The sequence below is a fragment of the Phoenix dactylifera genome, chromosome 5 (genome assembly GCF_051530095.1).
Source record: "Phoenix dactylifera cultivar Ajwa chromosome 5, Ajwa_hap1_PhDact_Kaust_v1.1, whole genome shotgun sequence".
NCBI classification, from domain to species: domain Eukaryota; kingdom Viridiplantae; phylum Streptophyta; class Magnoliopsida; order Arecales; family Arecaceae; genus Phoenix; species Phoenix dactylifera.
Genome location: NC_143194.1, coordinates 32,023,142 through 32,048,471, shown reverse-complemented (window position 1 = coordinate 32,048,471; position 25,330 = coordinate 32,023,142). Strand labels below are relative to the sequence as shown.

Sequence of the window (25,330 nt, the reverse complement as noted above, 5' to 3'; positions counted from 1 at the left end):
TCGTACCCTTTAGCGTGGAGCTGTGGGTGACCCAATCTTTTCAGCTTGGAGCCTACATATCTCGTCGATTGAGCCAACCCGGTGGAACGGGAAACATTAACTTCTCCTGCACGCTTTCCGTAGCCATTTCCCAACTCAAAATGGAAACGCCCGTATGAGCAAAATCACAGCTAATTCTGATATCTCCCAGGGGGCTCAGAGTGTGCAGGAATTTTTTCTTTCCCCCATCATGCGGCGTCAGCGCAGCTAATCTAATTTCCACAACTAAATATTTAATCAAGTTATATTGATATTTTAAGAAATAGTTGCTGTCGATTTGTATAATTAAGTATTTAATGAGATTTATTAACTAAATTTATTAAAATATTTAAAAAAATTTAAAAATTTATTTCTTTTTTATATCCGGTATATCTAACAAATTTTATATATATATACACACACGCATACAAACTCCATACATAAAAAATAATATAGATCCATATAAAATCTTGTTAGTAATAAAAAAATATTATAGATGATACAGATTATAATATAATTTTTAAAATTATTTTAATAAATTATACTAGTAAAAAATTAATATAAATAAATACAAAAGTATGCTGATAGAAAAAATTAAAAGTACCGTAAATTGTTGCGTGATTTTAGAAATCATTTTAACAAAAATAATGTATATTTAAAGACTTTGGCATTTGGAAGTACGGAAAAAAAACATTCACTATCCGATTATTTATCGACTCTCAAAGTTTCGATTACTGTAGCGGTTGACAATCGGATGCAGCATAGCCTCCCATTTAATATAGTAAAATATTCTGAGTTAGGCCTTCCCTAACTCGTTCCATAAAGAAAGAAAAAAAAAAAAGGCAGGACAAACACGGCGCGGTATGCCTCGGTGGAAAGAAGCGGAGCGTCCCATTTTTTTAATCCCGGCAGACGCCGTGAATGCGGGCATTTGATTGGACTCGGCGGAAGGCGGTGGTGGTGGTGGCGAATGGAACGACGCGGCACCGTTCTTGAGCTCAGACCTTTTGTGATGAAGTGACCGTTGGCAGGAGCCCAGAGGGAATCTGAGGTGATCCTGGTAGAGAGTTCCAAGAGCTAGAGAAGTAAAAAATGAAAAAAATATAAAGCTTCCTCCTTGCCATAATTGTTTGATTTGATCTTATGCACGACTCCTGTCCCTCGCCTTCCATGAGATATCTTATCTTCCAGCGGTTACGTACTATTTTTGTTGCGGAGAATGCTATTCAGAAGCTTAGGGAATCAAGAAGAACATGATGGTTTTTCCATTGTTTCATCGAAGGCATTAATGGGTGAGTAGACTTGCAGGCGAAAGTCCTCCAGATGTTGCTTGATGTGAATGGCAGCACGGAACCTGGCCGCTTGAATGGGCAAAACGCAGCAAAGGTCTTGCCTTGGTCACGCTTTTAGGCTTTTATCCGTCCAATGGCAGAGTGAGTTGTGACGTTTGAGTTAACCGTTGAGAGGACCCCGCGTCAAGTCTGTTCCCCCAGTACTGTCCTCAATTACTGTGTTATCACGTGATGTGTTTCGCGATTATGTACTACTTTATTCGAGTGTATGTGAGATTCAACTGCTCGGTGTAACGTGTATCATGTTGGATTTCTCTTTTTCTAGGTTCCATGGTTGGTTCACGTGGAGCTGGGACCATTTTGAGAGACCTCGTATCGGAACCATGATGACCATGCTCGGTCGAGAGCTTCTGCATCGAATACTTAACAGAAATCCATCGTATATAAAGTTAGATTTTCATCTCATGAAATATAGAGATTTAGAATTTGAGAGAACTTACCTTATGACCTTCTGGATGTATAAATCGAGCATAAAAGTAACAGACTACGTTTCTCATTTGTATATTAAGCACGTAAGAAACTAAAAAAAAAAAATCGAGCTCTTGTTAATTTGTTTGCTATATCTGTTAGGGTTGATTTCCAGACGCTTTATAATTTAAGTTTTTTAGTATGAATATCCTCCTAAATATCGAATTTTGCATGAATAATCTTCCAAAATTAATATTTGCATGTATACATTTGTTTTGCCATTTTACCTTTTTTTTATTTTTGTTTTTGCATATATACCCATGCTACCTAACGACATTAAAAAATTAACGATTTTAAATTAAAATGACTAAAATACTCTTAATGAGTAGATATGCAAATAGATTGTGATCCAGATAAGAAAAAAAGACATAGACAATAGCATAATTCTAAAATTTTATTTTATTTTTAATTAATATAGATATGATTTTTTTTAACACCATTAGAACAACTGTTATATTACGGGCATTTGTACAATAACAAAATTTTATGAGGGTATATATACAAATATCAATTTTGAAAGAATATTCATGCAAAATTCGATATTTAGAAGAGTATCCATGAAAAAAAACCCTATAACCTAACCTATTTATGGGATGAGTTAAAAATTTATACATAAAATAATTTAATTTATTAAACAAGTAGAGATGGATAACAAAATTAATTAGCTGACTTGTTACTATTTTATCTGATTTTGATGTGATTTTACTCCGAGTCTCAAATGTGTGGTGGAGTTTCCACAGTTTTACTTATATATATATATATATATATATATATAGAGAGAGAGAGAGAGAGAGAGAGAGAGAGAGAGAGAGAATTTCTCCAAATATCAGCACGAGTGCCGCTTCCCAGCATTATTGCAGCATGCGATAAACAGGGTTGTATGGGTGAGAAACTGGTTCGCTTTACCGTCCCACCAATCATCGAATTCTGGTGCCCTTGGAAGGACGCGGGGAAGCATTTCTTTCCTTCCCTCGGGCATCGTCGCACTTGGTTTGCCATTTTGACAAAGATTTCACATCTTTTCCTGCCTTTATCTTGCCAATTTTATATTATGTTAACGCGTTGCTTTATATGATATTTTAAAATTACGATTTTCATATATATTCACATTTGCATGGGTTTATTTTTAAGAAGTGGTATACTTACGTTCCTGTATAATTAATTAAGTCTAACGTACAGACAAGGCTCTCTAGGCCTACTTTTACTTTTGGGCGTCCAGTGATGCTTTATGGGCATGGATTAGGCCTGTTGCTTGTCAATGAAATTAAAGAGCTTCCATTGGAGTGTGACATGATGCGCGTTCAACTTTGAGATGCATGTTCCTAGAATCTTAGCTTGCTGGTAGTTTTAGATGGACCATTTATCGAGCATGAAGCCCCATTTTTTTTTTTTTTTTTAAGTCGGAATTCTTGGAGATCCACGCTAGTTGCAATTTAGTGGTTGATGTTGCGAAAAAAAATCATACTTTTGGGCAAAAAAATACAAACTAAACATAAGGCAGCACTTCTAAAAATGGAGGCCACAATTATAAAGCCAAGGCGACATAGGCAGGACATGTTTTAGTAGGTGAAACACATATCATCCATGAGAATGATTTCAAAAATGCAATGATTTTGAAGTCTTTAATCTAGGTCAATCATCTAAATCCATCCAGCCCAAACATAAGAGCCGGCCTGTATTGAGCTATTGCTTTGAACTTGGTTGGACAATAAATAGCCATGAGATTGAGGGCATTATTAGAATGTATAGTATGGGAAGACTCATGCACGCATGTCTTTAGTCTCATATCTGTTATATGTGTAGATTCTGTATACTTATGTATGGTAAATTTCTCAAAGTAACACCTTTCAACTAGTTTTTTAGAATGAAGCTCCGAGCTGTTACAAATGGTATCAAAGCGGTCTAGCTTATTATCCATATCGATTAAAAGATGTTGTAACAAATATTTATTTAAGCCGACCGCGAGCTAATCTTAGTGTTTCCAGACAATTTGATGAATTGAAAAACAGGTGAGGACTCGTATGAATCTATGTTTCGTTATACATCGACTATTTAGTAGATAAACCTACCGAATTTTAATGGAATCAAGAAATCCCAAAATAACCTACGGGATGCTACAAAATGGATTTATTTAATCCGGTCACTAGCTCGTTGTGATGCCTTTAATTAAGTCGGTGCTATATAGTGGATAATTTTTGGATATTTTTGCCAAATAACTTTATTTTGGCTATATTTTTTGGTTTTGCGTGTGGGAGATGCTGAATCGTTACATGACCCACATCAAACAAAAATTGAAGAAATTAAGAATTTCCAACTCGGAACCAAGCAAGACAATATTCACCAACTTCAGTGTATGTATAGGACAACTAGCCTATTTGGAGACAATGGGAATCAGTTGGGGCTGCAAAACAACAAGTTTTATGGTTGTACACCTTGTTTTATCTCGTTAAAGCTCACTCGTACCACCATCCTCTTTTAAATTAATGGAACTCGAGTTCCTACTAATCCGTTGATGCGACTTTATTCCACTCGTTTAGTAGATCTTTGGAGCAAGTAACATAGTCCGTATATGGAAGAGAATGTTTTGCTTTCACTGGTGACATTAAAGCCAATTTATGCTCCGTAAGCTGCAGTCAGATGACTCAGAACAAGGTCCCACATCGGGCAAGATGTACATCAAACGACCCTAACATTTATCTCAGCAATTTTTGGAACTTAAGTGAAAAACTTTTACCATTGCACTCCTAAATCTATATTTGCAAAAATATTATAGAAATAATCATCAAATTAGTATTATATTTTTTTATATATTAAAGAGCATAAAATTTATTTTTTTGATTATGATAATAGTTTTACAAGATTCTTGAGTATACATAACATTTGGCATCGGTAACAAAAATATCTCAAAATCTTCGAAGCAGTAAAGCCGGCATTTTTCATCAATCATAAATGACGCTATCCAATAAATTTCATCATAAATGCGGGATAATCAAATATGAGGTGCTCTGCTTCTAAATAGTAGAAGCTCACTGGTGCCCTGCTGGCCAATGTCCACTTTTATGCACGGCTACCTCTATAGGATTCAAGATCAATAATTGATGGTTTAAAAATTAAAAAATTATTTGCTTGATCATCCCGTCACAAATATCTAAAATTCTAAAGTCATTTATTTTAGTGAACATTAACTTATGTAGCAAACAGGTTATAGTAAATATAATTGCCTACTTTTTGAATTATCAATTGTTGTGTCTCCTCAAGGCAACTGAGGTATCTAAGGTATCTAAATTTTGGTTTCAATATGGTGTTAGCCCTATGATCATGTTTAATAGTTTCAATTTTTTATTTTCATCTTGGAAAAAAATAATAAATATTATTATAATTATGATATACATGCAATATGTGACAATTATGATATTTAATATCGTATATATTATAATAATTAATATACTATATATTATATATATTATAATAATTAAAATTATTTTTTATTTTAAATTGTAATAAATTTTCTTGCCTGAGTGTCATTTGCAAATTAAAACTTTAATATAATTTTAGAAATAAAATAAAAATTTTATAAAAGATTGGGAGAGAAGAAAATAAAAGCTGAGGGGCCACCGAGTTAATGTCGCTTTGGAAGAAAACGGGTCCATGAGTACGAGCCCTAATATTTTAAATTATTATATTCCTGTCTGATGTGATGTCAGCTTTGAACCCAGCTATTTAAAGGCCTTCTTCCTTTCTTGCTTTCGTGGGCTTGCTTGAAGGGGGAAGTGAGATGGTCGGATAAGTTTCTCCCTCCATCAAAGTCCTCCATAGCCTTTGCTAGACCACGTTTCATGTGACCTTTAGCTTTCTCCAACACTTCTTTACCTCGTTCCAACTTCCCCTCAAACTATTGGAAAAGTATTTGATTTCCGGCTCAACTCTCCATCCCTTTTCCTTCTGTGACCATCATCTTTGTGCCGCCATGTATCGGAGGGAAGACTGAAGAGTCGATAGTGGCCTTATGGTTTTCTTTTATTGGTTTTATTTATATATTTCGTGCTTCTTTTGATCCACTTGCTTGGTTTTCATGTGCGCTTGGGTCTTCCTTTGGAGCACGGGATCTGCAAAGAGAGCTTTCTTCAGTCCACTCATGGGTGGCTGTGGGATTGAGTTAGCTGCCGACTCATTCATCCAAATGCCAAGCAGCAAGGGATCGAAGGCTGTGCTTGGTAGATGAGTGAATGATGCGGGAGATAAGTTGAATCTTATTCTGCCTGTGCTTGGACTGAAGGGAGCTCCCTTTTCTACTAGCCCCATGCAAACCAGAAGACCCTTGGCTTTCTTTCTTTGTTACTTCTGCAAATAACCTTTTTTATTTGCATGTTTCTTCTGAATAACGTTGCAGCTCGGTTTCCTAGCAAATTTTCTGAGTAGAAGAAGGTATTTTATGTTCGGATCTAATTTGACATTGATGATTCACATCATTTAACAGTTAGTAAAGATTTTTTAGATTTTGTTGGTTGAATGATTATAAAGTTATTTCTACACATTAGGTCAGAAAGTCTCGCGTGCTGCTGGAGCAATTGTTCCATGTTAATTAGAGGTTTGTTCTGTATTTTATGATCCAGCTGTGTTGGGAAGTCTTTTCAAGCCTCTGTGATCTCTTTACTTGTGGATCTACTAAGGCTTTTACGAACGACCTATAGTCGAAGTCACTAGGGTGGTAAGGGGGAATATAAACTGAAGCCGGAACCTTTTTCTCCCACTCCTCTACTCAAGATCTAAAAAAGCAAATCAGTTTGTCTCCTTAGAGAGATCAAGGCACCTTCTATATCTCTCTAATATTAGCATCAAAACTATAGATCTATGTAGAAAAAATTGTAAGAAACAGTTGCTGTTCATGTGATTTGAAGTCATGACATGTAAGGGTGTTCAATACTCAATAAGATTCAGCACTAATCATTCGGACTCCTATCCTTTTAGCACGAACATACGGCATAATTGTTTTGGAGACTTTTCCTCCCTTCACCAGTGAGATCTATGCATTATTGGTTTTCAGAAATTTTCTTTCTAGTGCTCGGAAACCCTAATCCTTTATGTTAGGATTCAGTGGGAGCTTCGATAGCGCAGTCTTCAACAACAAAATCTCGAGCCTCGCTCTCTTGTTTCAACAAGTTCCTAGACATTTATGCTGTTAGGGTTTCTTATTACACAACTGCCCTTTTGCTAAGGAGCTGATCGAGGCAATCAGTTCCCATATTAAGAGATTTTTATCTATATTTCGTTTGCTAAATCATTACACTAACGCTAGAATTTTTATTTTTTTTTTAACTATAACTCAGTGGATTAACAAAACATTTTAAAAGAGCTCCATAGGGTCTTTTTTAGTAGTTGGAAGTGATTGTTCAAGGGCTGATGCGTGGGCAAAAAACAATGCATTCATATTTTCTTTTGTTTTTGATGCAATCAAGCTGTTAAGTCTTTAGTCTATAGTTATAGTTTTCGTTTGTAACTGTTGTTTATTGCCTACCCCCTTCCCCTCTTCAGCTTTTAGTATTCGTTTTTATGGTATTATCTAATTTTGTTCTGTTGATTAGGTGGTACACAGATGTCCATCATAATTGAATCAAGACTTTGATGTAAGGATATTCTGGCACTCGTCAAAATTTGTAGTATAATTGGCACAAAAATAATGCAATAGGTCTTATTCCAACTTGGTTGTTGGAATGATCCTATAGCATGGAAACTTATAGGAAATCTTGAGCGATGAGGAACATTTCGATGAAAATAAGAGCTGGGTACGTTGTTTCTTAGCTAGAAGGAATATGTGGGAACCTTAAAAACCTGATTGATACATGGGAACCTTAAAAACCTGATTGATACATGAACACTAAAAGTCGACTATTTTGTCGGCGTATTATATGCTTCCAAGAAATTTAGGTGCACCATGCTTTTCCTTGGTGAGAGCATTCCATGTGATGTTCCCTTCGTTTCGCAGGATTTTTGTTTTACCTTGCTTGTAACGTCCTATAATGAATTATAAGCAATGCATACATCCAGAATTCTGTCCTTTACATGTTGTTTAAATAGGCCTACCATCTTTATTTGGGTCTTGAGTACTGATCCTAAGGGCTTATTTGAGTTGACGGCTAAACAAAAGACACTTGAATAGGCCTCTGAATTGTTGTATAAACATGCATATTTCGTATTCTAACAACAGCACCATGAGCTTGGACCTTCTTGTTGGTTTCTTCCTTGCACACGTAACTCTTCTGTATGCTACCAAAATGAACAAATTTTTCGTTTGTTCGAGTTCGGTGCGTGCTTCTGATTATTCTATCCTCATTGTTGCTCTAGGAAGAGCTACGGTAGTGTGGATACATTTGTTGACCTGTTGCATGTCATTCAAGTTTTCTTTGAATCAATTGGTGATTTAGATTCTGCAATCCGAAAGTTTGTTTTTATGAATAAAGTTACTTCACTTTTAAGCTATAGATTCTTTCATCTAATTCCTGTTCTTTGTTCGCTGGCCATTTCTTCACTTTTGTCCATTATCTCTGCTATTTCTTGTTACTAGTCTTTCGTTCTCCTATTTGCTGATTACTTTCGTTGGTGTTAACTCTTTGAATCATCCATCTATTTAGCCTCTTTTGGTCTTTAACTGTTGACAGGTCGTATTACTATCATGAACCCCCTATGTACCTTATGATGGAACCATTTGCAACTAGGGTCAAACTCACCCTTTTTTTTGAGTTCTGGCTTCAACTCTTCCCCCTGGATCTTCTGTTGAGCTTCTACTATATATATATGTCCGTCGTCGGCATCATTTACAGTCTGCGTCGTCGGCATTGCAGCTATTATTGTTATCTGCGAGACACCTCGTTTTTTCTCTCCGCCATTCTCGCCGCAATTGCAGCTATAATTTCTTTTTGCCCGACATAAGTGTCAGACGGGGGGAACCATGGCTCATGGGGCAAGTCTCCTTTGACTGGATTTTTTTTCTATTAATTCTTCTACTTATATTGAATGTCTTTCTGTTTCTGACTATGCTAATGCAGCTTGTCCAACAAAAAGAAAGGTAAACGTAGATTTATTTTCGCCTCCTTTGTGAGATTTATTGTCAATACCGTGCATGAAATCATGCTTGCAGGGATTATGGAAATGATATTAAAAACGATTGTTCTCTTTGCCTCTTGGACGCTCTAGGGATTCTGTTGTTCTTTCAGAACAGTTTTTGGTGTCTTGAACAAGGTAAGCGTATAAATATATCCTAATTGCATTTCATTTTGTTAGCGTTCAAATTCACTATGTTGACAGGGCTGCCTTGTTTCAGGCTCATCGGGCAATTCGGACGGGGGGTGAATATTCTCGGCTCGAATCATGCTTGTGGGGGCTTCGGAGTCTGATTAGGAGGATACCGTTTCTCGTGTTTCTCCGCTGTATCTCTAATATTCCGCTCTGCTCATGACTAAAATGTTCTGGGATCTGTGTTTTAGTTTAATGTACATCCTGTGTCCTTTGTTTTGGACATGCATGGATTTATGGTGCTTGGATTATGTCACCCTCCAATTAAGCTTTACCATTTACCCTTCTGAAATGTGTTTTCTTGCGTTTGACCCAGAGAAGCCTATAGTTCTAATCGTGTCTTTCCTAAGTGTCATGTATCCTATTTTTCCTAAAGAAAAAGGCAAAGAAGAATTTTTATTTGGTTAAGTTAAGAGAGGATTTTCCCATTAAAATGACGGTGAGAGGTTCTTTCATGTTCCTAGTTGCTAATTTTTTTAATTCGGATAATGGTAATTTTCTTAATTGTGGACTTGGGCTTCTGGCAATTTTCCCAGGGAAGCTATGGTACAGTGGAAGTCTCACTCGAGGTTTCATTTTAGCTATACGAGCCGTCAGAATACGACGTGGAGTGGAAAAACATGAAGAAACTAGATTTGTTGTCATCTGGATAATTCGCAGACATGTTTGAACCCGGTAAACTCAGCATGGAACCCTAACCCTAAACCTAATGGCCGGAGTCTCTGCTTCTAGTCCAAAAGCTGCCTTTGTTGCTCTCTCCTTTATCCATGTGGAAAATTTAGAGAGGCTCTTTCTACAGTAGAACCGGCTTTTGTAATTATCTTTTTATCTCTCCCATTGTGATGCTCTTTTTTTCCTTTATTTCTCTTGACAATAGAACTTGCTTTAGAGCTTTGGTTGTGCTTTGTTTGTTCTGAAGCTTTTCCTCCTCCCCAATTGTGATGGCTCTTTTTGCCCCATGGATTCCGAGATGTGCCACTGACTGATTATTTACCTTGTGGTGGTAGCGCAAGACAAATGAATCATTCATCAAAATCACTCGACCTGCCATGTACTCGGTATTTTGTTTGCGACGACCGTTTACCACCACGTATACAAGCGTCCAAGCTTCTTTCTATTATTCTATCTTTGCTTCCCACACCAAGCCCTCCACCCCTCTCTCTGCTGACCTCTGATCATCATCCTTTTTGTTCCATAAATTACAATCTATTTACTGTACCGACCAGTGTTTACTGTTGTCCTCCCGACATGGATCCTGCCCTAAATATTAGATCGAGTGCCTATATAATGAAGTTTTCCATTCTAAGGCTGTATGGAATGAAGTTTTCCATTCTAAGGGCAGGATCCTTGCACCTATATTTTAACCTGTATTCTTTGCTCGCTCCCTCCTTCCCTCCCTGGGGGAAAAAAGTAGAGAACGAAATTTCAATCAAACGGAGAAAAAATTATACAGTATAGTAAAGTAACGTAAAATAAAATATTAAAAAAATTACTATAATATAATATAATATAGTAATATATTTTAATGCTATTATGATAATAATGATATAGTGTATTGTAATATAATATAATGAAATATATATCATGTGATATGATGTAATATATTGTATTTATTATTAGTTAATAATTATAATTTGATATTACGTTTATATTATTATAATAAAATTTAGAGGTATTTTGGTACAAAAATATGTTTGGAAAGGAGATCTAAGTTATTTTTTTTTAACCAAATAACTAATATGTTATTTAATTCTTTTGTTTTTTTTTGTACGCTGTAGAGCGCTAGCCTTTCTAAAAATAATCCCAAACGGGGCCTAACTTGGATTGCCAACTATCCTTGTGATTCTCGGTTTCTACTCGCTCTCTTTCGTCGTCCCCAATCTCTTATTGGAAGCTTCAAACGGATAGGACTTTCCACGCGTCGCGTCCCTAATGGGTCAGATGTAGTTCCTAAGTAACATGGGACACATATTAAATGGCTCTGATGGCCACGCCCCCCAAAGCTGCCTCCGTCCCCTAATCTTTTGTTTTAAATATGGTATACGGAGTGAGGGGAATGGTGAGTGGTGTGGTTCCCATGGACGGCTTTATTCTTGTCGGATTCAATGTTCCTTCCAAGTTCCAATTGGGAAAGGGTGGCGTGCACATGCGTCTGATTTCTGGCCTCGAGAAGTATGACAGCAAAGTATATCATGTCTCACGAATTCAATATAGAAAATATGTTGGTTATTTTGTTTCTGTTATTTATTTATGTAAATAATTTTTATTATTTTTGAAAAAATGAAACTGAAAATTTCTACTTTTATTATATTTTTTAATAAAATGTGTTTCATCCCTCCTCTTTGCCCAACCTAATATAGAATATATATTCCATCATATAATATATATAGTATATAATATCTCTTTTGAATGTCGATTATTTAGTATTGATATATGATAGTATATAATATGTATTACATATTATATCATAGTGTAATAATAATAATAATTATTAGTCATTTTTGGTATTATTTTATTTATTTTTTCAGAAACAAGATATAACAAATCTAATTTCGAAAATATGTTGGTCATTTTATTTATGTTTCTTTGTTTAAATAATTTTCAATATTTTTGAAAAAATAAAAGAAAAATTTTACTTTTATTTTTTTAGAAAATAGGTTTTCATCTCAACGTTTTTTCCGTACCCTCCAATCTCGCACAACCTTCGACCTTATAAAATTTAGGATTTTTTCATGTATACCTTTCTAAATATCGTATTTTGCATGAATACCTTTTCAAAATTGATATTTGCATGTATACCTTGTAAATCACTTGTTTTGCCATTTTATCATTTTTTTATTTTTGTTTTTGCATATGTACTCATGCTATTTAACGACTTTAAAACGGTTTCAAATTGAAATGACTAAAATATTCTTAATCGGTAGACATGCAAATAGATCGCGATCCCGATAGCATGGAAAGAAGACAAGAATAATAGCGTAATTTTAAAATTTTATTTTATTTTAATTAATATATATATATAATTTTTTAACACCATTAGGACAATCGTTATATTACGGACATTTGTACATTAACAAAATTTTATGAGGGTATACATGTAAATATTAATTTTGGAAGAGTATTCATGCAAAATTTGATATTTAGAAAGGTATCTAGTAGGGGGTAAAATGGATCGTCCAGCCCACAACAAAAGGGCAGCCCAATTTTGGCCCAATAGACACCAACACCGACCAGACGGGTCCTCGGTTCAGCCCAGAATCAGCCTGACCTCGGACTCCACCGAAAGCTCCTTCAACATCGGATATTCGCCGACTCGCCTGACCAAGTTCGGGGCGCCCTCTCCAGTAATACGCTCCAACCCTTGAGCTCAGGGCGCTCCACCGACACACCTCGGAACCCGACATGCAAAGCTGGCTCTAGCCCTCGTCTAGGCGAACTTGCCAAATGCTTGATGCGACTTCTCGACGAGCTCGGCCTCACCGATGGCCGCACACATGGCCGTACGTTGTAGCGTTATCATGCAATGCTTCGCTTACTGGCACATGACAGTCAAGGACAGCGCCATGTTACTCTAGCCATACCTTGCTACGGCTGTCAACGCCTTACCATTTTCAAGAATGGACCCCACCGCGCGCCACTAGTAAGCTATGGCTGCGCGCCACTCCCACTCATGATGGGAATGAGCCATACCTTCGCCACCTAAGCGCTCCTACCGAGACTGTAAAGAACCCCAACAAGTAACGCCTAAGGGACGCTTGGCTGGACTAACTGAATACCACTCTAACTTAATCTTCGGAGGGCCCTCACTGCAAACACCGGTAAGACTTTGTGCAGGTACACCACCGCGCGAGGAGTGGTTTCCGTCCTTTCCTTCAACTCTTCGACAGCTCCTCCGCCTTCGGCTTGGTCACCTGCGGGCCAGCTTCAAACCACAACAGTATCCATACAAAAAACTCTTAAATTTAATATATTATAATATTATTATATATAATATGTATTAGAATATATATTATAAATAGCATATGCTATATATTTAAGAGTTTATTATTTAATATATACATATTATAGTATATAATATTATACAGAATATTATCATATATATTATTTTAAATGATATATAATGATTACTGACCAAATAATATTAATAATATATATAATATGCAGTATAATTATTCTTATATAATATATAAAAATATAATTATTTTAAAATAAACCTAACTAAATAATACAATAATAGTAAATATATACTATTATATTATAATCATAATTATAAATATATAATATGTAAAATATATATTATTTTACCATATAATAATTATAGTAATTAGATATTATTAAAATATAATATATATCATATATAACAATTATATAATTATTAAGAAGATACTAATGTAAATATTATATTATAATTATATAATATAATATATAATGCTGTATTCTAATAATTATATATTGTTTGTTATATTAAACTTTAAAAAATATTAACGGATTATTAGGATATATAATTATTATAATAATTTCAATTAGATTTTTCTAGTTATATAACCTGTAAAGAATAAAATAATTATTTATCATCAAAGAATGAGTTCTTGTTATGAAAAAAAACTATGGAAGGAAATCAAGTATATTTTTTATAATAAAAAATAAAACAAAATAAATATATTTTTTCTTTTATTTTTTAAAAAAATAATAAAAACGATGCCCAACGCATCCTTTGAGGTGATTCACTTCTTATAGTCCAGCTGCAGCCTGCAGATACTTAGCCACAAATAACAGAGACCAATTACATTTATTTTCCTTTAAAATAATAATAAAAGGAGTGCTGTATCAGAGCGGCCTGCCACCTGGCAGACAGTTTGATATGAAGTCTGTCTTGGTACTTGGGCCTAAGAGTTTGTGCCGAAAAAACAAAAGTATGTGAATTAAGCTGCATGAATACTTTTAGACGCCATAATTATCCCCATACGTTGGGCATATGCATATTGAGATACACTACATATGCACTGGATATTGAAGGGCCTCCCTCGTGAAGAATAACTATGTTTGCTTCTATTAAAGATCAAGAGAGGAGAGGTGATGCACCGAACATTATATTGCTTCAGATGATATAATCTCTCGACCCTCTCCAAGTGGTAGGGTTTTGATTTATAAGACGTTGGCCCTTACTTTGATCTTCTTTTGAACTCCACCTTGATTGTGAGAGCTAACTTGATTTGCCCCCGAGTCTTCGCTCTAGCCGATTCGGTGAGCAAGGTAGAAGGTAGGAAGCAGCCACTCCAAGCTGAAGAAAAAACAGAAAAAAAAGGAAAAAAAGAAATAAAGAAAGAAAGGAGGACGAGATGATGATCTAACTAATATAATACATGTGAAATTATGATAATCAGAGTACCAGTCAGCTTGGTTGAGAAAGCCACCTGGGTTGGACAACGTCCTCGATCTAAACAGTTCTAAAAAATATATATAAAAAATAATGAACTTCTTATTTTTCATAAAATCTAATTTTAGAAAATAGTTCAGACAATCCATGATATATGTGCCTTTTCTTAATACATACATACATATATATTCAAGAAAAAAAAGCGCAATAGGGACCTGAATATTGCAAGAGAAATGATCCAGTACTCCAGGATTTCTAAACAACAAATTATGCCATTCCTAGGTTGGTGGATTTGGAGGGTATTAAGAAAGAGCATCAACCTTTTCTTTCTTTCTTTTTCTCTAAACAATGAGAACGACTATATGGTGGCATTCATTTTAATGAAACTATGACCTGAATTGGCAACAAATTTTCAGTTGTTCAACACAGTAACAACAATAGATTACATTTCAGCAGCAGAATTGTACCATTTTCAAGAACCAAACTGGCAATAGATTCTCTAGAAATGGTCTGTGCCAGCAACTGATCCAATTATAGCGGCCCGGCACATGTAAGTCTGGCGCAGATGCATGAAGGGCGCTGCAGGGACAACCAATTGCAAATAGAGCTGAAGCATAAAATACAAGGTGGATCAACTACTTGAGGGTGAGGTTGCTGATGGATGCTTCAGGTGAGATAAAATTGGAGCACTTAGATGTCAGGCTGTGTGAAGAAGCCAACCAAATGCGTTCCTTCATAGGGCAGAGATTCTCAAATCTGATTCGGAGCAGGGTTGCCACTGATCTCATCCTTCAACAGCAGCTATTCTCTCTCTCTCTCGCACCCGAGAGGCTCAGCCACTACTTGAAGACCCTGCACTGCTTATAGGCAGTGGTTTCCAAGACACTGAGATGAACTGTAGGAACAGATGAAGAGAGCGGCATCCCTATTCTCCATGTGTTGTTTCTACTTCACCTTGGCTTTGGATTCATTGTCCATTTCTAAAATTTCCAAACAGTAGTAGCAGAACAGATGCTATAATAAGTTAAGCTAATGTCTTTGGGCAGATAATATTGCTAATTTTTAGGAAGGGAACACTTCCCTTTCTTCCAAAGAAGCCATTCCAGAAGAAGTCATGATGATGACTGTTTCAGATGTTCTTGCCGTAAATGACTCCACTGCCATTGCTGCACATAATGAAGATGCAAATGTAGCTTTAAATGTAATCATTTAGACCTCAGTAGATCAATTTTGATTTTTAAGCAAACAAAATGACCCGGCAAATTCATACTTTGAACTTCTAAGGGCTGCAGCTATTTGGTGAGGGCCACAATACCAAATGGAGTATCATTCACCGCTTACACACGCTGGAGAGCTTCCAATTGTGCATTTGGCATCAACAGCTGCGGCTTGGTAAGATCTTTCATTTGTAACTCTCAAGGCTTTTCACCAGTCACCAAAATGCTGAAGAAGATGGCTGCCCATGTGGACCTATCAGGCATTCACATTTAATTCAGTATCTCCAACCCTGGAGGAAATCACTGTAGCACATATTGGATGCAATTTTATATCACGAGATCTGCTAAAAGCCACTGGACTTGAAGTAGGATAGTTTTTGGTATCAACAAATGGTTAACATTGATAACTTACTGATGCTGGCATGGACTCCAGAGAATTCGCCCATCCAATGCTTCAGTTTGGACACAGCTATACTTTGGTCGATGTTAGGAGTTGCAAGATTTTAAATGTTGAAACAGCATCTGGCAACCACTGTTCAGTTCTTGAGGTCGGGCGAGATGCAAACAAACATGTACTAACCCCTAGAAGTACAGCAGGAGAACCATAGATTATAGAAATCTAGACACAGACTAGGAAAAATTTGACGCAGAGAGACAAGTTATTAAAAATTAGAGATGGGTGCATCACAAAATTTAAGAGCGAAATGCAAAAACAGTGCTCTCCATTAAATTCAAATTATTGTTTTCCAGTGAAGGTACAAGATGAGAACTCCATCAGCAGATAGAACAGAGCAGCTCAACTTTCAGCAGATTCAAAAGCAAAAGCACTCGCAATTCTTGGAGATTCTGTGGATAAGAAATATCCCATGTACATGACAGGTGACTCAGTTTGGGACCCTCCCTAAAAATAGAACTCTTTATGTGTGTCCTCTGTTCCATTTTATTCAGTTTACTCCAACCCATTTGATCGACAAAATTGTCAGGTCCAACACTTATACACTCTTTGAAGGCAATTCAAAGAAAGGATTGCATCTTATGCTCTTTCCACTACTCTGGTAGAAGAAGATCTTGCCAGCGAAAATGAAATTATGTATCTGATTGCTGCTGAGGACTCTAAAATTTTATACTGTATCAGAACTATCTGATTGCTGCTGAGAACTCTAAAATTTTATACTGTATCAGAACTTTGATCTGCTTTTAGACTGTGCAAAATAAAATTTGTCAAAACTGTCATGCAGGTTCATAGAGACCCAAAGTATGCCCATCGAGGCAATGCAAGGCTGCCACCTGTAATTAAGCCAGCCAAGTTACATAATGCAAATCATCTCGGATAATAATTTGCATATGTATGGAGAGAACTACCTTCCCATGGATCTCATATTTAATGGGACCATCCAACTCAGCTCCTAAAGTCATTAGTTTTGTCACCGTGCTGTTTATGTCTGCTACTGTGAAGGACAGCATAGAGGAGTAACCTTTCTGCATAGGAAAATCACTGTGACAACTAAGTTAGTAGTGAAAGTTGAGAAGTCCCAGAAATTCAGTGAAACAAAAATTACAAAAATAGGTTTAAACTTTTTGCTGGAGATGACGACTCCACATGTTATGACATAAATATTAGTACTAGAGCCAGCTATTCCCAATATTCAGATATGCCATAAAAATCTTTTTATATGGATATATGCATGCCATAACCATAATTATGAGCAACAGATGCTCTTGCTAGGCCTTCAGCCATACGCTTTCAGCTCCATGAGCCAGTTTGGACCACCTGGATTGGGTCCAAGAACCAGCTTCCTGTTCCTTAAGGGCCTCTCAGCTTCCAATGTTATGTATGCAACCACTAAATTGACACCTTAGTTGTCACTCGAGTAAAAGGCAGGTGTAGGCCAATGTGTATAACAATACAAACCCAGAGTTGCCTGGGCTGCATTACCTGCCTTTAAATGCACATGACCACTTGGTGCATCTATTCTAGCTCCAGCTAAGCCAAAACATGAACCATAATTCCCCCATATGCAGCAGGAAACAAGTTAATTGCACAAACCATAATTCTCCCATATGCAGCTGGAAACACATTAATTCTGAAGAAGGAAAAGTAGTCCAGCAAAGCCAAACCATAAACTGTCAATTTCACATGCTTCTTATCATCAATTGCACACACTTCTTATCATAAACAAGCTACACAAGCTGGCAAAGATTAGTTGTCATCAAATGCTAAACGAATTCTGCAACCAACATCGAACAAGAACATTCAGATCAAGAATAGGACACAAATGACATGTCCAGAATCAAAGAAGATAGTTTGGCTCTGCAGTGATACAATCCATGTTAGAGTTAAAAATTTGAAAATTGCACTTGTAGATGACTAATGATATTTTTTCCCATCCAAATCTTTTATTAAAAAGATTTCAAATGTGAAAAAAAACATTCTGCCCCAGGAGATTAGCTTGTCATCAGATGCTAAATAAATTTGGCCCCCGCGTCGGACAAGAACATTCAGATCAAGAATAGATCATAAATGACATGGCCAGAATCAAAAGAAGAAGAAGAAGAAGAAGAAAACGACAACGACAATGACAAGATGACTTGGTTCTACAGTGATGCAGTCGATGTTAAAAATTTGAAAATAGCATTTGTAGATGTTTTCTGATATTTTTTCAATCCAAATTTGTATTAAAAAGATTTAAATGTGAAAAAAAAACTGAAAACAGGGTTGAAATGCAGTGAAATCAAATGTTTTTAGGTCAATAGGAAAGAAACAAATTTGAAGTAATTGAAATATGTTATATAATCAGATTTCTCAACTAATCTGTTAAAGATCTAGATGAGATCTAAGCACAGAAACATGTAGCAACTGAAGTACGAGGAGGAGAGAAGGAGAAGATGGAGGAGGAGGAGGAGGAGAAGCAGGAGAAGAAAAAAAAACAAATAGAAGAGGTCAGAGGATTTCTGCCAAAATCCCAGAACTTATAATGTGCAGCCACACACATTTGTTCATAGATATCCATCAAAATACAACTTTATACTCATGTGCCTCCTTCATTTCCATATCACGAAACTTAAATACCCAAGTATCATGAACAAGGCACTTAACCTAGATGCTCCTTTAGTAAAGCATAATATTGAAAACAATGAATTTAATAATTCTGCTGCAAGCCCTCTAATAGCAACTTAAAAGTCAATCTAAAACACAAGATGAAAAAAAAAGGTTCTTAAACCATAAATATGGAACATGGTCATTTGTATTATCATATTCAAATTCTGCTCTAATGTGCTGTTGAGTCAAAGCTCCTGTCCTTGAACAACTCATTCTTGACCCCAAAATTGTTGATGTATCACTATCAGAGAACATGCGGCACCTTCATTTCATGCATTTCTTCATTGTATTGCATTTGATTCATACACCAACATGCACCAATAATCCTTGTAATAATCCTCTTAAAACCCATATTTATTAGTTGCAACAAATAGATCTTCAGGGTAATCTAAAATCTCAGAATACCTTTTTCTATGAAGTCGAAGCAAGTCATATTTGATGTTAGTATAATAACCTCAAGAATCTAATTGTTTAGTTGTATGCTTGATTTTGTATTTATTTTTGCAGTTAGCTCCTTCATATCTTGTTTGCATACATATCTTCTTCCTTATTGGAATTCACAAAATGTAAACAATAATCGAGACAGTAGGGATTTAGTTATGGTCAATTTGGTAAAATATGATAGTGATTACAAGGTAGAACCCTTTATGAAGCAAGGGGTGAGATGTTGGACAAGATTCAGAAGCAAGTGCAGCATACAAAGTAGAAGATTACAACTATGATGGCATGAAAAGATTTGATAACACTAGTTAATTATGCGTAGACCTAATGAACTCTGTATCTTAAGAAGAGGGGGAAATCAAGGAAACAAATGGAAATGAAAGGCTCGAGCTTTATGGTGCTTAGATAAGAAATCAATTAACAGATCTTCTTTTACACATATATCCTACAAATTTCCTTTATCTACACTTATTTCTGCAAAACTTCCTTGGTTCTCTGTCATTCCTCACTTTCTTTTATGTCATTTCTCACTCTTTCTCGTAGACTATCTTCTTTGTAAATTGATCTGTTCTATATCAGAATGTCCTTTCACTTCTCATTAGTTATCCTACCATTTTTCCTATTATTTCTTCTGCCATTTTCCCTGCTATTGTGCTTAACTAATATGCGGTCCTCTTAATAAGCACCATTTTAATTCAGCATTGGTTTTCCGATGCAGACTTAAAAAGCAGTGATTATGAAAGTTTATGATGCGTATTAATTGTCAATTCAATCTCGCAAGTACTGGGAAACCTCTTTGCAACTCAAAAGAAATCGGAAATTATTTTGAGATCATAGACAGATCCAGCAGATATTATGAATAGCGATACACAAAACTCGCAAAGTACCTCGATGTTGACTAGGTGATAGTCTTGATAAGGAAAAGGGACTTCATCGTACCTTTTCATCATTCATCAAAAGAGCATCCAATCCATCTGTATGTGGCTATGGTGAAGACGGAAACCCTTGCAAATATGTGTACTTTTCAAAAAGTAAAATTCAGAATTTCAATTTTTTATATAAAAAATACATACACATTGGGTCAGATGGGTACAACCCGAAGCTCATGGATATGTAGAAACCGATGATGAAAAATGGAAAAGAAACGATAGAACATATAAGGGAAGAAGAAAGAGAGAAGGGCACCTGGTGGGGAAGTGCATGAGGGCAAGCTTTAGAGGGCCATTTTGGAGCTCGGCCCAACGGAGAGTGCAGACGTTAATGCTGAAATCCAACCCTTCCGAGTAGAATCGAGCGGCCTTGGGTACGTCCCTGTGAAGCTGAAGCACCCATCGAAACGCCGCACCGCCCATCTCGCTGCCTCCTCTCTCTCACACACAAAGGGGAGGAGGCCCTGGATCCGTTAGGGCAGCGCACGCAAGCGAAGCAAAAGGAAAGACGCCGTCGCAAGACTCGGTGAGGGCAGTGGTGGCAAGTCCGGCGGATTAGAGGAAGGCCGGCTCGATCAGGGCGGCAGCGAGAAGAGAAAGATGAGGCGGAGGAGAGATCGGAGAAGAAGGAGAGGGAAAGGGGATCGGTTCGGCGTTCGGTTGAGCGGCGGATTCCGGCGATGTCAGGATGGTAGCAGGGAGGAGGGAGAGAGCGAGGAAAGCCAGGGACAGAGGGGAAGAATTAAGAAGCGGCGGAGGAATCGGGGGGGAGGACAAGGAGAAAGAGGGGCTGGGGTTCGGGCGAGGGCGGGCGAGCTAAGAGGAATCGGGGGAGAGGAGAAAGAAGAAGGTGGCCGGGGTTTGGGAGAGGGCGGTCGAGCCCTCGGCTCCCATACCTTTTGCTGGGTCCAGGCCGGACCAACTGGGCCGGGCTACACAGTTAGAAACTCTACTGGGCCGGGCCACACAGTCAGCAAGCAATTGATGTTAGGACGACCATCGAAGTTTAAGGTCCAAACTTTCTGGGAGTAGTTTGGACTAAAACCTCGACTAACCAACACGACTTGTTAGCAAAAAAGTGACATTAATACTTTTAGTTTATTATTGAGTTTCTAAATTTTTTCCATGACAAAATCTTTGAGAAAAGATTAAACAAAAAAAAAGAGAACGCTATAGCATCTTGATCCTAGATTTGTGGCTCGTGGTGGTGCGGTTGAGAAAGAAAAAGAGAATCATTCCGTATCTTAAAGAGGACGAAGATTTTCGACCCTTAAAACTGATAGGTCACAGAAACCACTGTAAAAATTGTATTAAAGAGTGCAAGCTAAGCTTGGAGATTCAAGCTTTGACTAAAGTATATATTATTGCCCTCCTATTAGTACTTCTCAATGTAATATAGGATGCTTTTGCAATGGTTTATTGTATGTCGCGTCCAGGTATTCAATGCATCGTTGTATTTTCTTTTAAGAGCTTACCAACCAATTTACTAGCTCCCATGAGTGGTTGAATTGAGGTCATTCATTCTCGTAGGCTACACATAGATACATGAACACAATTTAACATGGCAAGTTCGAAGCATTGAAAAAGGTCTCCTCCCCACCGATGAACAGTTGTCCACCTAGCGAGATGCTTTTAAAAAGGATGATCCAGGCCCCGAAAGGGGAGGGCTATGACTTACCGGAAAGAGTTGTTCACGCTTGCTTTCTGCCGGCTTCAAACTTTAGTAAAAATTCATTCCCATTCAACTCCATACTTGGCTATGACACTGTTATAGAAAACTGTCCAAACCAGATCCAACTCTTCGACTGAAGTTTCTTCACAAATTCAACAGAAGGGGTGACACCTAATATCATAGCCAGACAGGAAAAGTCACAAGGAGAGGGAAAGCATTTCGATGCAGCACGGAAAATCGAAACGAGTAGATTCTTTTTATTTATGTTGCACGTATTTCAATTAAGTGTTATATTGGATCTCGTGTACTAAGGAAAATCGTCAATACCGCTCATGAAATGAGGCAACGAAGGTCGGTAGATCATTGATCGACTATGCAAAATATGGTGCACGATTGAGCAGAGAGAAAGCTATCGAGTGTAGGAACTAAGATTCCCATCCCTGATGATAGAAGAAAGATAAAGTAAAATAGGAGATGGAGAGACAGCAAGAAATATTCTCATTTGGACAGGAGATGCGGACAAGTTTTGGCCGAGCTCTTGGGAGAAGAAAGTGGCCCTCACTAATCTTGAATGTTATCTTGTAATGGAGGAGCAGAGCACTAGGTTGTATGCAACACATACAAGATAATTTGTCCAGCAGCAGCTCAGAAAAATTAGTTGTATTGTCCTCCTAAGGCTAAAATGCCCTTGCTGACTACCTTTTTTTTTATGGCATCGGAAACTATCTACTAAAAAAGTCAGTCTCTTTGTTTTGATTTACAAAAAGTTTCAACCTTTAATTTTCATTTACAGTCGGTAGAGTATGCTGCTATGTTATACTGGAAAGATCCTTTTCAAGAATATTCAGCTGCTGCATTGTGGTGTTTCCCATATCTTTTTTGTAGTAGATGACTGGACTATATGGGTGCCATAGCAGCTGCATAGTATAACGAATACAACTACCTATGGGACAAACTCTTTAAGAGATACAAGCATGCCATTGCCAAGTTCTTCGATGAAAAGGCCTATGGAATCATCTGGGAGAAGTAGAACTACTTTGAGGAAATGAGCCACAAACTTTCTCTAGATGAGCCTCTTCCGGAACCAAGAGTTTGGGCTTTCAATGGGATGTGTTCGGGCCCTAGGCCGAATGCAAGACTACTTGTATACCCAGCGCAAGCCCGGCCAAGCCCAGCCCGTTAAGAGACCTGGCCCAACGTGACCGCCGACTGTATGCAATATTTCAGGCTTGGCTAGGCCTAGGCTGGGCCTAGGTCTCGCACAAAAAAATCGGCCAACCTAATTTCAAGCTGAATCAGGATTTGGCATGCAAATGCAAGCTTGAGCCCATGTTTGTCGGGCCAGGTCATTGAGCCATGTGGGCTAACTCACCCCATGCACAGTCTTACATAGCAAATGTAGGAACCAATTGGCCAAATTAAATTATTTCTAGCATAAAAACCAACACACTAAACTAAATTGAATAAATCAAGTAAAATGATGAACGTGTTATCTCATCAGTTGATAAATTAATAATTAGTTTATTGAAAATCAACACTATTATAAGATGAATGAGTTGTGTGTGGACCTTATTTGTAGCATGAATGAGAATACAAAATGGATGTGTATGAGAATATTGTAATATTTCTATATATTGACAACTTCAATATGTAGTCTTGAACAAATAAAAGAGAACATTAATCTAATTATGTATTGGTGTTCATACGCTTTTAAAAAAGACAACAAGAAAAATGATATCAAAGGGTAATGCAAATTGAGATATTGGTGGAAATAGAAAATGTCAAGTGGAGGGTGCAACCATTGATGCTGAAATCAAACCTGAAGCAAAATCCTAGCATCTTCGGAAACATCGCTTCACCATCTCGCTACCCAACCTCTCTACGATGGAAATATTTATAATGTTTCTCCATTTCTAGGTTTAGCGATTAGGTTGGTTTATAGCATGTTAGTTTAAGCGGGCTCCTATCTAGGACTAATTTGGTTTATAGCATTTGGTTTAAGCCTGCTCCTATCTGGTTTGTATTTTTTTAGTTAAAATGGTGGGTTGGTAGGTTAAAGATTGTTTATATATGGAGTAAAAAGAGTACTATTTATGGCTTTCAACCATTGTACCAATTATATGCTATATAGGATGAACATGATGGTGTACCAATTATATAGTATATGGGATGAAGATGATGGTGTATATCCCCGAATAAACTATTTGATTATTTATATTTTATTCAAAATGCAATAAAAGCGTCATTATATTGTATCAAATTTGTGACTACTCTCTTGAGGAGAGAGGTGACAACTAGCAAAATTGTGAATTGATTTGTAACAATTAACATTTCGTTTATAATTTAGTGTATTGGATAATCATAGTTGAGTATGATTGATATTTTCTCGGAAAAGAAAAGTTATAGTTCATTTTTAAAGTAGTTTTAGTACTAACTATGAAGAGGGAGAGCACATGTTAATCAGTCTCCCTTTATAAGTTTACATAACTATATCAACTTACACTTTATAAAATTCATGCTTTTATTGATATTAGCCTTAGTCTTGTACCTTACTTCTCACTCTCCATTATAAAAATACTTACTAGTAAATATACTTGATTTACCCATTCCATTTGTATCCACTTTGTCCCCCTAATGTGGATCTGGCTTACTTCTACAGCTGTAGCTAGTTTCGCTGAAAGGAAATGCACATCGAGATTGCTTGTGGTAATGATATATATCTTGCTTCAGCCAACTACTAATAAGAAGCCAAAGCAAGTGTTTGCCTTCCTGCTCTCACCTTTCTCGGAATAGGAAAGGAATTTTAATTGAACTTTGCAGCTCTTACTAAAGTGCTATGAACTTAAATTTTGTTGGAAATACGAAGAAAAAGGGTTGAATAACAGCGGAAAAACAATAATCAAAGAATTTCAGCACTCAATGATACTATTTTTCCAGGTTAGCTGTCCTTAGTAGTTGGTTTCCCTGCACAGCTCTCTCAATATTACAACTCCAATTTAGTCCCTACTCCTCACAATTTTTAATTCTTTTCGATGTTCTAGATGTCTTATTCACTTGTACAAGACTAGCATGCTAAAGCTGTCATATCACCAGATAACCACGAGAATTCTAGTTAAGTGTAGAGATAGTGAGAGGATGATGGAAAAAAGTAGTATGAAAGATGTTGGCAACGCTACACTAAATCACTGACAGCACCCCTTTGGCCAACTGCTCAAATCTACTTTCAATACAATATCAAATGCTATCCTCTAAAAAAAAAAAAAAAAAAAAAAAAAAAACGAAACACGGCCATTCATCTGAGTTCGTCATTCATGAGCTAAAGAAATGATCCATCATCCATGTTGTCTAAAGCATTTGTACTTCCATCAAAGCAGTTTTTCATTAAAGCATTCTCTTTTTTTTTTTTGTTGAAAATTGAAGCATTCTTTCATGAATGAAGTTGACCTTACTCTTTTTTTTTTTTAAT

At 36.7% G+C, this 25,330-nt stretch overlaps 1 protein-coding gene and 1 long non-coding RNA gene across 2 annotated transcripts; one reads left to right on the top strand and one right to left on the bottom strand.

The window, feature by feature from the left end:
* The first annotated feature begins 5,592 nt into the window (after positions 1-5,592).
* LOC113462982 (uncharacterized) lies at positions 5,593-10,391 on the top strand. The gene is made up of 3 exons (XR_015987375.1): positions 5,593-9,074; positions 9,157-9,567; positions 9,665-10,391. It is a non-coding gene; the product is annotated as an uncharacterized LOC113462982 (long non-coding RNA).
* Positions 10,392-16,414: 6,023 nt separating this feature from the next.
* Positions 16,415-21,067, bottom strand: LOC103710866 (Lactoylglutathione lyase / glyoxalase I family protein). Its single transcript, XM_039129128.3, has 3 exons — positions 20,449-21,067; positions 17,085-17,217; positions 16,415-17,009 (listed from the first exon to the last, which is right to left on the bottom strand). Exons 1-3 carry the CDS (start codon positions 20,613-20,615, stop codon positions 16,953-16,955), a joined length of 357 nt encoding a protein of 118 aa, XP_038985056.1. The 5' UTR covers positions 20,616-21,067; the 3' UTR covers positions 16,415-16,952.
* Between the last annotated feature and the right edge of the window lie 4,263 nt (positions 21,068-25,330).